The sequence below is a fragment of the Phocoena sinus genome, chromosome 2 (assembly GCF_008692025.1).
Source record: "Phocoena sinus isolate mPhoSin1 chromosome 2, mPhoSin1.pri, whole genome shotgun sequence".
Taxonomy (NCBI): Eukaryota; Metazoa; Chordata; class Mammalia; order Artiodactyla; family Phocoenidae; genus Phocoena; species Phocoena sinus.
Genome location: NC_045764.1, coordinates 82973057 through 82988138, shown reverse-complemented (window position 1 = coordinate 82988138; position 15082 = coordinate 82973057). Strand labels below are relative to the sequence as shown.

Below are 15082 nucleotides of genomic sequence, written 5' to 3'. Positions count from 1 at the left end.
GAAATAGAATGGAGAAAATACAAGAAACGTTTAACAAGGAACTAGAAGAACCAAAGAGCAAACAAACAATGATGAACAACACAATAAATGAAATTAAATATTCTCTAGAAGGAATCAATAGCAGAATAACTGAGGCAGAAGAACAGATAAGTTACCTGGAAGATAAAATAATGGAAATAACTACTGCAGAGCAGAATAAAGAAAAATGAATGAAAAGAATGGAGGACAGTCTCAGAGACCTCTGGGACAACATTAAACGCACCAACATTCAAATTATAGGAGTCCCAGAAGAAGAAGAGAAAAAGAAAGGGACTGAGAAAATATTTGAAGAGATTATAGTTGAAAACTTCCCTAATATGGGAAAGGAAATAGTTAATCAAGTCCAGGAAGCACAGAGAGTCTCATACAGGATAAATCCAAGAAAAAACACGCCAAGACACATATTAATCAAAGTATCAAATATTAAATACAAAGAAAAAATATTATAAGTAGCAAGGGAAAAACAACAAATAACATACAAGGGAATCCCCATAAGGTTAACAGCTGATCTTTCAATAGAAACTCTGCAAGCCAGAAGGGAGTGGCAGGACATATTTAAAGTGATGAAAGGGAAAAACCTACAACCAAGATTACCCTACCCAGCAAGGATCTCATCAGATTCAACAGAGAAATTAAAACCTTTACATACAAGCAAAAGCTAAGAGAATTCAGCACCACCAAACCAGCTTTACAACAAATGCCAAAGGAACTTCTTGAAGCAGGAAACACAAGAGAAGGAAAAGACCTACAACAAACCCAAAACAATTAAGAAAATGGTAATAGGAACATACATATCAATAAGCACCTTAAATGTAAACGGATTAAATGCTTCAACCAAAGACATAGACTGGCTGAATGGATACCAAAAAGACCCATATATATGCTGTTTACAAGAGACCCACGTCACACCTAGGGACACATACAGACTGAAAATGAGGGGATGAAAAAAGATATTCCATGCAAGTGGAAATCAAAAGAAAGCTGGAGCAGCAATTCTCATATCAGACAAAATAGACTTTAAAATAAAGATCATTACAAGAGACACAGAAGGACACTACATAATGATCAAGGGATCAATCCAAGAAGATATAACAATCTTAAGTATTTATGCATCCAACATAGGAGCACTTCAATACATAAGGCAAATGCTATCAGCCATAAAAGGGGAAATCAACAGTAACACAATCATAGTAGGGGACTTTAACACCCTACTTTCACCAATGGACAGATCATCCAAAAAGAAAATAAATAAGGAAACACAAGCTTTAAATGACACATTAAACACATTAATTAAACAATTAATTTGTAAATATCAAATTAATTTATATTTACAGGACATTCCATCCAAAAACAACAGAATACACTTTCTTCTCAAGTGCTCATGGAACATTCCCGAGGACAGATCATAGCCTGGGTCACAAACCAAGCCTCGGTAAATTTAAGAAAACTGAAATCATATCAAGTATCTTTTCTGACCACAGTGTTATGAGACTAGATATCAATTACAGGAGAAAAATCTGTAAAAAATACAAACACATGGAGACTAAACAATACACTACTTAATAAACCAAGAGACCAGTGAGGAAATCAAAAAATTCCTAGAAACAAATGACAAAGAAAACTTGAAGACCCAAAACCTACGGGATGTGGCAAAAGCCGTTCTAAGAGGGAAGTTTATAGCAATACAATCCTAGCTCAAGAAACAAGAAACATCTAAGAAAACAACCTAATCTTACACCTAAAACAATTAGAGAAAGAACAAAAAAAAACCCCCAAACTTAGCAGAAGGAAATAAATCATAAAGATCAGATCAGAAATAAATGAAAAAGAAATGAAGGAAATGACAGCTAAGATCAATTAAACTAAAAGCTGATTCTTTCAGAAGACAAACAAAATTCATAAACCTTTAGCCAGACTCATCAGGAAAAAAAGGGAGAAGACTCACATCAATAGAATTACAAATGAAAAAGGAGAGGTAACAACTGACACTGCAGAAAAACAAAGGATTTGAGAGATTACTACAAGCACCTATATGCCAATAAAATGGACAGCCTGGAAGAAATGGACAAATTCTTAGAAAAGCACAACCTTCTGAGACTGAACCAGGAAGAAACAGAAAATATAAACAGACTGATCAGAAGCATTGAAATTGAGACTGTGATTTAAAATCTTCCAACAAACAAAAGCCCAGGACCACATGGCTTCACAGGCAAATTCTATCACATTTAGAGAAGAGCTAACACCTATCCTTCTCAAACTCTTCCAAAATACAGCAGAAGGAGGAACACTCCAAAACTCATTCTACGAGGCCACCATCACCCTGATACCAAAACCAGACAAAGATGCCACAAAGAAAGAAAACTACAGGCCAATATCACTGATGAACATAGATGCAAAAATCCTCAACAAAATACTAGCAAACATTATCCAATAACACATTAAAAGGATCATACACCACGATCAAATGGGGTTTATCCCAGGAATGCAAGGATTTACCAATGTACACAAATCAATCAATGTGAAAAACCATATTAACAAATTGAAGGAGAAAAACCATATCATCATCTCAATAGATGCATAAAAAGCTTTTGACAAAATTCAACACCTGTTTATGATAAAAAACCCTCCAGAAAGTAGGCACAGAGGGAACTTACCTCAATAAAGGCCATATATGACAAACACACAGCCAACATCATTCTCAATGGTGAAAACCTGAAACCATTTCCTCTAAGATCAGGTACAAGACAAGGATGTCCACTCTCACCACTGTTATTCAACATAGTTTTGGAAGTTTTAGCCACAGCAATCAGAGAAAAAAAAAGAAATAAAAGGAATCCAAATTGGAAAAAGAAGTAAAGTTGTCACTCTTTGCAGATGACATGATACTATATATAGAGAATCCTAAAGATGCTACCAGAGAACTACTAGAGCTAATCAACGAATTTGGTAAAGTTGCAGGATACAAAATTAATGCACAGAGATCTCTGGCATTCCTATACACTAATGATGAAAAATCTGAAAGGGAAATTAAGGAAACACTTCCATTTACCACTGCAACAAAAAGAATAAAATACCTATGAATAAACCTACCTAAGGAGACAAAAGACCTGTATGCATAAATCTATAAGACACTGATGAAAGAAATTAAAGATGATACAAATAGATGGAGAGATATACCATGTTCTTGGATTGGAAGAATCAACATTGTGAAAATGACTCTACTACCCAAAGCAATCTACAGATTTAGTGCAATTTCTATCAAAATACCAATGGCATTTTTTTTTTTTTTTTTTTTTTTTTTTTTTTTGCGTTACGCGGGCCTCTCACTGTTGTGGCCTCTCCCGTTGCGGAGGACAGGCTCCGGACGCGCAGGCTCAGCGGCCATGGCTCACGGGCCCAGCCGCTCCGCGGCATGCGGGATCCTCCCAGACCGGGGCACGAACCCGTGTCCCCCGCATCGGCAGGCGGACTCTCAACCACTGCGCCACCAGGGAAGCCCCCCAATGGCATTTTTCACAGAACTAGAACAAAAAATTTCACAATTTGTATGGAAACACAAAAGACCCTGAATAGCCAAAGCAACCTTGAGAAAGAAAAATGGAGCTGGAGGAATCAGGCTCCTGGACTTCAGACTACAGTACAAAGCTACAGTAATCAAGACAGTATGGTACTGGCACAAAAACAGAAACATACATCAATGGAACAAGACAGAAAGCCCAGAGATAAACTTACGCACATATGGTCACCTTATCTTTGATAAAAGAGGCAAGGATATACAATGGAGAAAAGACAGCCTGTTCCACAAGTGGTGCTGGGAAAACTGGACAGCTACATGTAAAAGAATGAAATTAGAACACTCCCTAACACCATACACAAAAGTAAACTCAAAGTGGATTAAAGACCTAAATATAAGACCAGACACTATAAAATTCTTAGAGGAAAACATAGACAGAACACTCTGACATAAATCACAGCAAGATCCTTTTTGACCCACCTCCTACGGAAATGGAAAAAAAACAAGAATAAACAAATGGGATCTAATGAAACTTTAAAGCTTTTGCACAGCAAAGGAAAACATAAACAAGACGAAAAGACAACACTCAGAATGGGAGAAAATATTTGCAAACGAAGCAACTGACAAAGGATTAATCTCCAAAATTTACAAGCAGCTCATGCAGCTCAATATCAAAATAACAAACAACCCCATCCAAAAATGGGCAGAAGACCTAAACAGACATTTCTCCAAAGAAGATATACAGATTACCAACAAACACATGAAAGGATGCTCAACATCACTAATCATTAGAGAAATGCAAATCAAAACTACAATGAGATATCATCTCACACCGGTCAGAATGGCCATCATTAAAAAATCTACTAACAATAAATGCTGCAGGGAGTGTAGAGAAAAGGGAACTCTCTTGCATTGTTGGTGGGAATGTAAAGTGGTACAGCCACTATGGAGAACAGTATGGAGGTTCCTTTAAAAACTAAAAATAGAACTACCATATGACCCAGCAATCCCACTACTGGGCATATACCCTGAGAAAACCAGACTTCAAAAAGAGTCATGTACCACAATGTTCATTGCAGCTCTATTTACAATAGCCAGGACATGGAAGTAACCTAAGTGTCCATCGACAGATGAATGGATAAAGAAGATGTGGCACATATATACAATGGAATATTAGCCATAAAAAAAAATGAAATTGAGTTATTTGTAGTGAGTGGATGGACCCAGAGTCTCTCATACAGAGTGAAGTCAGTCAGAAAGAGAAAAACAAATACCATACGCTAATACAAAGATACGGAATCTAAAAAAAAAAAAGTGGTTCTAATGAACCTAGGGACAGGACAGGAATAAAGACATAGACGTAGAGAATAGATTTGAGGACATGGCTAGGTGGAATGGTAAGCTGGGACAAAGCGATAGAGTGGCATGTACATATATACACTACCAAATGTAAAATAGATAGGTAGTGGGAAGAAGCCACATAGCACAGGGAGATCAGCTCGGGGCTCTGTGTCCACCTAGAGGGGTGGGATAGGGAGGGTGGGAGGGAGGGAGATGCAAGAGGGAAGAGATATGGGAACATATGTATATGTATAACTGATTCACTTTGTTATAAAGCAGAAACTAACACACCATTGTAAAGCAATTATACTCCAGTAAAGATGTTAAAAAAATAATATGTAAAATATTCACTACATGTTGAAATTCTGTTTTGGATATATTGGATTAATGAAAACATGCTATAAAATTAATATCACCAGTTTCTTTTCACTTTTAAATGGTTGCTAGAAAACTTTTAAGTTACATGTATGGCTCACATTATATTTCTATTGTACATTGCTGTTCTAGAAGCATCAAGAGAAAGAGCGAGAGAGGGAGGGGTTACTAATAAAAGAATAAGAGTATTATAGGTATAAGATCTCTTATCAAAACACTGGAGGACAGAAATAACAGTCTCTAAATTTCTGAGGGCAAAAAAAAGATCTTAAATCTAGAATTTAATATCCAGCCAAACTTATCAATTAAATATGAAGGGAAAGGGACTTCCCTCGTGGTCCAGCAGTTAAGACTCTGTGCTCCCCAATGCAGGGAGCCCAGGTTCGATCCCTGCTCAGGGAACTAGATCCCACATGCTGCAACTAAGAGCCTGTATGCCGCAAATAAGACCCCGGGCAGCCAAATAAATATTTTAAAAAATAAATATGAAGGTAAAATAAACACTTTTCCAGCCATGTTGGATTCGGACTGATTTCAGAATCCTTATCTACCAGGCAACCTTTCTTTTTAAAAAATTTACAGTATTTGAGGATGTAATCTATCGACAGTACAGGAGAGAGAAAAGCAGCTCATGGTCCAGGAAACAGTGGTGGAATTCCAGGTGTGAAACGGAGAGGATGACACATCTGCAGCATCCTGAAAAACACAGCTCAAATTAAAACACCAGATCAAAAGACCCTAAAAGGAATTCCTCCAAGAAGAGAAAGAGGAAGATTTTAACAGGCAGGACAATTAAGAAGCTGGGAGCTCTTAGCCCAGTGGGGAAGAAGACTTAGGTTTTTTTTTTCCTCTCAACAAGAAAAAAGAAGCCCAAGAAATTAGAAATGCCAAGAAAACAATTGAAAAATTAGAGAAAAAAGTTTTGATTCAAATACAAGATGAGCAAAACTGTGGCCTGATCACTTGATGGAATATAATAGAGGTCACTTGACTTTAACCCTTTGGACATTCTCCGTTGAGAGAATCTGTGACAAATCAATGACAAATAGTTGAAATGATCACATTTACATAATTGTAATTAGATGGTTACTAGTTTCAATTTTTAAAATCAAACCATAAGACCTAATTTTAGTTATAGAATAGAACATGCATGTCATAAAAGACATTGTAAAGGTAACGCTCCAGCTGGCAGAAGTCAAGTTGAGAGCAGGAGGAGGGAAGGGTGAGTGCAGGGGTGCAACTTTCTTCGTTTTACTTTGGGATGATACAAGAGATATTGTGTAAAGAAGACGGAACGAAAATACAGGATTATGTATACATCACTTAAAAGTATAAAGGCAGCTAATAGAAAAACCACACACACTAATACAACTAGCAAAACTCAGTGGAGAGAGAGAGGCAAGTGGAATGTGAGCTGAATTTCCTGTCTATCAAAGAAGATGGGAATGACTTGATTTCTACTGCTGGTAAATTAAGAAACTGAAATCTAAGCATATCATTTAGAATTATGGTGGTAGGGGGAGAGTGGGAGGGAGGGAGACGCAAGAGGGAAGACACATGGGAGCACATGTATATGTATAGCTGATTCACTTTGTTATAAAGCAGAAACTAACACACCATTGTAAAGCAATTATACCCCAATAAAGATGTTAAAAAAAAAAAAAAAAAAAAAAAAAAGAATTATGGTGGTAACTTATCAAAAGAATTAAAAACAAAAGGTTTAAAGGGGTTTCCAATAAAGTGTGGGACTTGGGTAGGGGAGGTGACACAGAGTTTTTATTTAATAACAGTATGCTGTTTGAATTTTGAAACTGTGTACACATTTAAAAATGTTTTTGAAAATACATTTATAAAAAATTGATGTTAATAGGTATAAAGAAAGCCTCAATTAAAGAGTAATTCTTCCCTAAAAAAAAAAGAAAATAAGAACAGTTTCAAATCAAGAATCTAAGCTCCACCTGCTATATAAAATAAATAAATAAATAAAAGAAAAGAAAAAAAAAAGAATCTAAGCTCCTAGGACGTCTCCGGCAGTCCAGTGGTTAAGACTCCATGCTTCCACCACAGGGGGCACGGGTTCGATCCCTGGTCCAGGAACTAAGATACCACATGCTGCACGGCTTGGCAAAAAAAAAAAAAAACCCAGAACCTAAGCTCCTATCTCAAGAAACCTAGTAAACGAAAACCAAAATAAATCAAGCGTAAGGAAGAAAATAATAAAGATAGGGGAGATACTAATGAAAATTAAAACAAAACCAAAGCGTTCAGTGAAACAAATAGCTGGTTCTTTAAAAAACATCAATAAATTAACAAACTTCCAGCTGAAAAGAAAAAAAGAGGGAAGATGCTAATAACCATATTGTTAGCATGTGCCCCTGATGTAACACAAGAAGCATACTTCACACACCTGAGGTATTTTTCCCCAAAACTCATAACTCCAGTCTAACCATGAGAAAAACAGCAGACAAACCCAAGTCGAAGGAAAATACAATAAAATATCTCACCGGTACTACTCAAAACTGTCAAGGTCATAAGAAAAAGCTGATGAAGATGAAGAAAACTTAGAAACTGTCCCAGATCAGAGAAGACTTAGGAGACATGACAACTAAATGTAATATGGTTTTGTGGATGAAGTCCTGGAACATTAGTGGAAAAGGACATTTGTGGGAAAAGATCAGTTAAGTCTTAATAAAGTCTGGGGTTTAATTAATCATATCACACCAATAACTGTTTCTTAGTTGTGACAAATGTATTCTGGTAATATAAGATGTTAACGATAGGGGTATATGGGAACCTGCAGTGTATCTCCAACTTTTCTGTAAACCTAAAACTATTCTAAAATTAAAGATTTGTTTGAAAAATTAAGTCACTGAATTAATTATTGTTTTCAGAGTACAAAGAGAAAGAGAAAGATAGGCTCATTAACAGAGGCTGACGGTTTAATGTTAATAAAGATCAGGAGAAGAAAGAACTCCTAATTCCTACTTTGTCTCTGGTCTTCTATTTCAAGAATTTAGCTTGCAAAAGTAAAAAGGACCAAAAATTTTCTACAATGAATAAGTATTACTTTTTAAGTTTAAAAAAAATAATGAAAATGGAGGGTTTAAGAAAAAAGTACATTGGTAAGTACATTGGAGGAGAAGACCAAGAAAAATTTTTAAATTCCAAGAATGTATCCAACTGCTCTAAATGAATTTATACTTTCCTGGAAAAAATAATGACCAGGTTATTGAGAAATTTTGCCAATGAGAACAATGAACCACAGAGGATGTTCTCTCTGAGAAATCATGGGGATTGCCACAGCCAAAAGACTAAAAACAGGCAAAGATGCCAGTTTTCAAAAAGGAAAATAACATACTTCTGTAAGTCAGAATAAAGAGCCTGACGTCTATCTAGTACAACGTTTTAGTCATCAAGAGACATTAGGATACACACATTCAACCTACTATACATTAAAACAATCATCTCCTACAAATCTGACTTCCTTTTTTGACTGCAAAAGATTTGGCAGACAGGGTGTATTTTACTTCAGTGAAGTACACCACAAGCTGCCTCATGCAAATCCTTGGGATAAGCTGGAGAAATATTCTAGACAATAAAAACGGAGAAAGAGGGCTTCCCTGGTGGCGCAGTGGTTGAGAGTCCACCTGCCGATGGAGGGGACACGGGTTCGTGTCCCGGTCCGGGAAGATCCCACATGCCACGGAGCGGCTGGGCCCATGAGCCATGGCCACTGAGCCTGCGCGTCCGGAGCCTGTGCTCTGCAACAGGAGAGGCCACAACAGTGAGAGGCCCGCGTACCGCAAAAAAAAAAAATGGAGAAAGATTTCAAATGTATACTGCTAGGTTCTTTCTTCAGTCCAGTACTGTTTAACATTTCTGTAATTGACTTAGATGAAGATGTAGAACAACACTCATCAAATAGGCCAGCGATATAAGTCATAAAGCAGTAACACATAAAGCAGTAACAGAATCTGGATTCAAAAGGATACTGAAAGGATGTACTGTTGAGCTGAGCCTAGCAAGGTGAAATGTAATAGGGAAATAAGTCTATATTTGGGTCCCAAACTCAAATGCACAAATACAGAATGGCTTACTAGCAAAAAAAAAAAAAAAAAAAATACTCCATGATATTTAATTGAAAGTCAGCTCAATATGAATTACATACAAAGAATGTGGCGTGCCTGCCCAAACAAAATAGTATCTACTGAGAGATGGCACAGTACTGCTATATTCTAGTGATCCTACAATGCCCAGTGTATAAATATACTGAAAACTGCTCAGAAGAGTAACCAGGGTCAAATATAAAACAGTTAGATAAATTCATAGGCAGAGAAGCAGCAGGTTTGGCCTGAGGAAAAAAATTGGGGGGTTCCAACACAGGTGTCTGAGGTGCTCTCACATGTAAGAAATCTTAGACTTATTCTAAATGGAACTAAAGCTAACAAGTAGAATTTAAGGATTACAAGTTTAATTTCAATATAATAGTGATGGTAATTCAAAGACAGAATGAGCTGCATTTAGAGTTGAGCTTCCCTCCTTGGGGGCCAGATGACAAATTGGCAGGAATGTGGTAGAGACAAATTATCAGATGGCTGGTTAGACTAGGGGACCTTTAAATCTTCCAACTCTATAATTTTAAAGATGCTACTTTTCTAGACTTTCTCTATGCCGAACTTGTGGCTTCAGTCCAATTACCACTGTTTCTGGAACAAGCCTTATTTATACACGTACTTTCCTGTATCCACTCAGGCTATTCTATCACTCAGCAAAGACCAAGGATTTGTCTTTCTGAATCTATCAAAAATGAACTCAAATACTGTCCTTAATAAAAACTTCTATGCCTACCCTACTCTGATCTCTCTTGCCCCTGAATTACGAAATAGTGTTTGGCAGTTAATTACATACCAACTTCAGACACCTCTGCTTCTGTCTTAAACCGTTATTTAACCTTTTATAATAATTTCTCTCCTCTGCTAAATTTAAATCCCCTTAAAGGCAGACACTGTATTCCCTACACGTCTAGGGGTACATGGCAGACATTCAAAAACAGTCTTTGAGGGACTTCCCTGGTGGCACAGTGGTTAAGAATCCGCCTGCCAATGCAGGGGACACGGGTTTGAGCCCTAGTCCGGGAAGATCCCACATGCCGTGGAGCAACTAAGCCCATGCACCACAACTACTGAGCCTGCGCTCTAGAGCCCACGAGCCACAACTACTGAAGCCTGTGCGCCTAGAGCCCATGTTCCGCGACAAGAGAAGCCACCGCAATGAGAAGCCTGTGCACCGCAACGAAGAGTAGACCCCGCTCGCTGCAACTAGAGAAAGTCCATGCACAGCAATGAAGACCCAATGCAGCCATAAGTAAATAAATAAATTAATTAAAATTAAACAAAACAAAAACAGTCTTTGATTTTCAATATTGGAAACATTTTTATTAGAACGGTTATTTTATTAAAAGGCACGTTTTTATAGGTAAATGGAAAATTCACCATTCAAACCTGAGTACTGACTAATATGCATGACTTGCAGTTCAAATAGAGAACTACCAGAATGAGACATTGTCACCCACTGATGACATATTCTAACCAGAGGACTTTTAAAATAGTGAATCAAGCTCAGAAAAGTTCAAATTTTCCAACCTAAACATAGAGGTTGGTAAAGCTGCCTTACAACCTTTCTTGAGCAAAAAAAGATTAACAGAACCAAACTAAAGAGTGAAAAACGTCAAGAAAAAAAATCACATTTTAGAAAAAAAATCATATTCCTTTCTTTAAAACGTATTGATGTGTGATGTGATATACAGACTGTAATTTTTTTTTTTCTTTTTGGCCACACTGTGTGGCTTGTAGGATCTTAGTTCCTCAACAAGGGACTGAACCTGGGCCACAGCAGTGAAAGCGCCAACAGACTGTAATTTTGATTCATGTAAACTGGAACACAAATTAAGAAAAAACAAACTAGTCACACAGAGCCCAGAACAGATGCTCACTCCCTGAACACCAACTAACAAATAAACATCCTAGACAAATTAAAAGAGAATTCCTTATTAGCTTAGATATATTAATAAAGATTAGGAAATACTTACTGAAGATTCTGGATCTGACAGTTCATCCAATAATTTTCTTGCATCTACCACAGCTTGGTAGAGTCTCAGATTTTTGCCATCAGAAGCAACAAAGCAAGCGCTCGCAGAATTGCAATATGTGCCTGAGAAAGTAAACACTTTGCATTATAATATATAGTTTATTTTTTATTACTGGCTGAAGTATGAGAAAAAATATTCACACTTCTCTTTTTAGACATAACCATGGTCCAGAAACACAGATACAATAGATATAAAATTATTAACCAAAAAAAATTCAACAGATAGGTTATGAGAGGGAAAAGATGAAAAACAAAAGTCTAGAAACTCTAATCTTAAGTCTGATGCCTACATTCTGAATACTTATTAAAAATCTTCCTAATGACAAATATAAATCATTTTGTATATAAATAGCTGTTTTAAAGCTTTTATTAATTTCACTATTAAAATGAACACTTACCAAGACAGTAACTAGGAATAAGAGTTGGAAGCCAAGCAACATTAGAGAAGGCTGAAGTATGTAAAGAGTTAATTCGCGCCAACTCCGATACTCCTCCAGTGTATGACAAAGGTCCTATTGGGTCCACGCGCCACAGAATAAGTTCACTGTAGATGGCATTCGGGTCATGAAATGTACGTGTTGCTGCATTTCTGAGAGGTTGTTTCGAGGAACCCTTTACGTGTCTTACAGGATCCATTAATCTACTTAATTTATTATCTGAGTCCCACTGAAAATCTGATTCAGGAGTCAGCAGAGCATTATGATGAGATGATGTCAATAATAATGGTAAAACTGAATGACATGCCAGGTCATTGAGGTGAAATCTATGACCACAATATCTAAATTTGTGAGACACAGTTAGAACAGTGGTAAAGGCAGACTTATCAGCAAAAGTGACTGCCCATTGATTTAAAGAGCCATCTATGTGTTTAGAGACCATCATTACTGTGGGAGCTAAAATGTTCATATTTGTACTGTGTGGTCCAGAATGCAGCTGTGATCCATGAGGACTGCATTCAGCCATCATGTCTTGGTGTAACAGAGTGTGGTGAGAATCTTTTGCAGCATTTATACAGGCATACATCATGATATTTTTACTAAGAGAGCTTGCATCACCAGATGGAAATGCAACAGGAATCCGAGAAGAAAAAGAAACCTGAAAAACACAATTACATGATTCAGTGCAAGCAGTCTGCCTCCTCTCAAAGTCTTCCAAAAATACTTCCATTTTCAAACTGTCAAACCTCAGCTTCCTAGCAAAATATATCATTTTCGACCTTATTATGGTCTAATCCTTTTCCTCTATTTATATAGTATCATATATTCATCGCGCATGAGAAAACTGAACAAATAATTTCAAGTATTTGAAACTTGACACTTGCCTGTACATCTAGATGACTACAACCATAAATCTAAACAAATACTGTTCAGAAAGATAACCAATAAAGATAGTAGATTTAATTAATAAAACTGAAGAAGTGGAGGGGATGCATCCTGAGTCACATTTTTAGGGTAGTTTCTTAAGTTTATTCAAAATATTGTGAATTCCCAGAAAAAATGAATACACATACATTCAAGTACTCAGTATCACATTTCAAAGCCAAATTCATTTTACTTAAATTAATCAAGTTTATAAAATCTGTGGTCATTGACCCCCTTTGGTAGCAAGTTATTCTCTTCTCAGTTGCTTATCAAAAACAAAATCATTGAGTATTTCTGAAAACCTGCTAAATCTGAATAGCAACTGTTTTACTTTTTTAAGAAGTGTAAAAATTGCTTCATCAGTAAAATATACCTGGACTTGTCTAAATATTCCAGGATTATATTCATCCAAATACTTTACATGCCACACTAGGAAGGTACCATCTACCGGGTGTATAGTAAAAAGCATGTCAGGATTCTTATTCCACTCAGTTAGCAGCATTTCGATCTTCCGATCAAGCAGGACTGTAGGCAGTGGCATTGGTACACTAGGTCGTGAACAGGTTCTAGGACTTCCCTCTCTTTCTCCATCTTCATGTTCTGATGATCCTGTACCTGCTTCAGATTCTCTATCCAGGGATAATTCTAAATCAGAAAATAAATTTATCAGTACATACTAACAGAAATACTATAGAAAATTCATTTACATACTAGACTATCAAATTCATTTACATACTAGACTATACTACAGAAAATCATTTACATACTAGACTATCAATAAATAGCATACTAACTTTAGAAATCATGAATCCCTTTTACAACTTATGGCCAGGAAAAAAAACCAAGGAAGGAAACTATCTTCTGGTCTGAACTGAAAATTACTACATTTCTTAGTTTTAGATAAATCAAAAGTTCATTCACACTATCACATTATCTTTATTATTACCATTATTAGCAAAACCTGTTACCTCCACCAAAAGCATGGCTTCCAAAGTAATACATTACTCAAAGCAATAAGTTATAACAAAGCAAAGTTAGATGGTAGATGGTCCATAGTAGATGGTCAGTAGACCTGTGGAATGAATGGAAAAGTGAAAAGGAAGGAGGGGAGGAAGGAAAGATTACAAACCAAAGGTTGTTTCACAAAAAGCTGTCAGCCTGTAAAAAAGAAAAATCTGAACACAGGATACTAACCATGGTCTAGTTTCATACGTAAACCCCTCTCTCTTTCCTCCTGTGAACATTCATCTTCTCTATCTCCTTTGTCGTTTTCATGATCCACCTGCTTTTCAGAAAGTTTTCGTAATTGCTGCATAAATATTTCAGTAGATGATGTAAAATGAAATTCTTTGTTGTTTAACCAATGAACTACAAAGCCCCCATTTCCATCATCAATGTTAAACACAGTGCCAACCAAAACATTTGGAATATCTGTGGAATCAAAAAAGATAAAATTTCAATGTGAATTTCTAATGTCTTTTAAAATATTACATGTGCCTATAAAGACTACTTCCATTACACAGAAAATGTGATAAACAAAAAGTAAACATAACTCTAGCACGACTTGAAATTTTTAATTGAATTTAATGGTAAATGAACTAATGGCATAGACATATGGAATTAAATTACTAATTTAAAAACGAAACACACCAAATGCACAAACTTTTATTGAATCCTGGTTTGGGGATGAGGGAACAGAAAGACAAAACAGAAAAGCAAATCTAAAAGACATTTTTGAGATGACTGAAATTTAAATATGAACTGAATATCAGAGATTATGGAATTATTTCTAATTTTCTTAGGTATGATAATGACATTGTGATTATGTAAGAAAATTTCCTTATTCTTAGGAGATACTTGCTGAAGTATGTAAGGGTGATATGCCATGATATGCGTAACTTACTTTGAAAACATTAAGAAAAAATTTCACTCACACACACACACATATAAACATACATATGTGTGTATATACAGAGAGAATAAAGCAACTGGCAAAATGTTAGCAATTGTTGAATCAAAGTGGGTGAAATGAGTGTTCACTGTACTATTCTTCCAACTTTTCTGACTGTTTTAAACTTTCCTCAAAACTCGGGGAAAAATAATGCCAAGAAAGAACACAGGAAGGCAAGCAAACTTCTAAGCATAGCAGATTTTCTCCATGTGGGGTAACTGAAATTCACGCTATAGATCAGTTCACGTAAAACAGTATAATTCAAAAAAAAAAAAATCTCCTTAATCCCAAATCAAATTATAAATAATCCATTCAATAGAAAGAAAAAGAGACTGGGGGGGAAGCATCCAGATA

General features: G+C 36.2%; 1 protein-coding gene across 5 annotated transcripts in view; it reads right to left on the bottom strand.

Moving 5' to 3' along the window:
* DMXL2 (Dmx like 2) overlaps positions 1-15082 on the bottom strand; it is a 178388-nt gene that overhangs the window by 95936 nt on the left and 67370 nt on the right. For all 5 annotated transcript variants that reach the window (XR_004348327.1, XM_032621915.1, XM_032621919.1 and 2 more), the window contains 4 exons: positions 13972-14208; positions 13151-13422; positions 11815-12511; positions 11358-11479 (listed from right to left, as the gene is read on the bottom strand). Coding sequence is in view for 4 of the 5 variants with exons in the window: in XM_032621915.1 (XP_032477806.1) it covers positions 11358-11479; positions 11815-12511; positions 13151-13422; positions 13972-14208 (1328 nt within the window). In the remaining variant the exon portion in view is untranslated. The remainder of the gene's footprint in view (positions 1-11357; positions 11480-11814; positions 12512-13150; positions 13423-13971; positions 14209-15082) is intronic.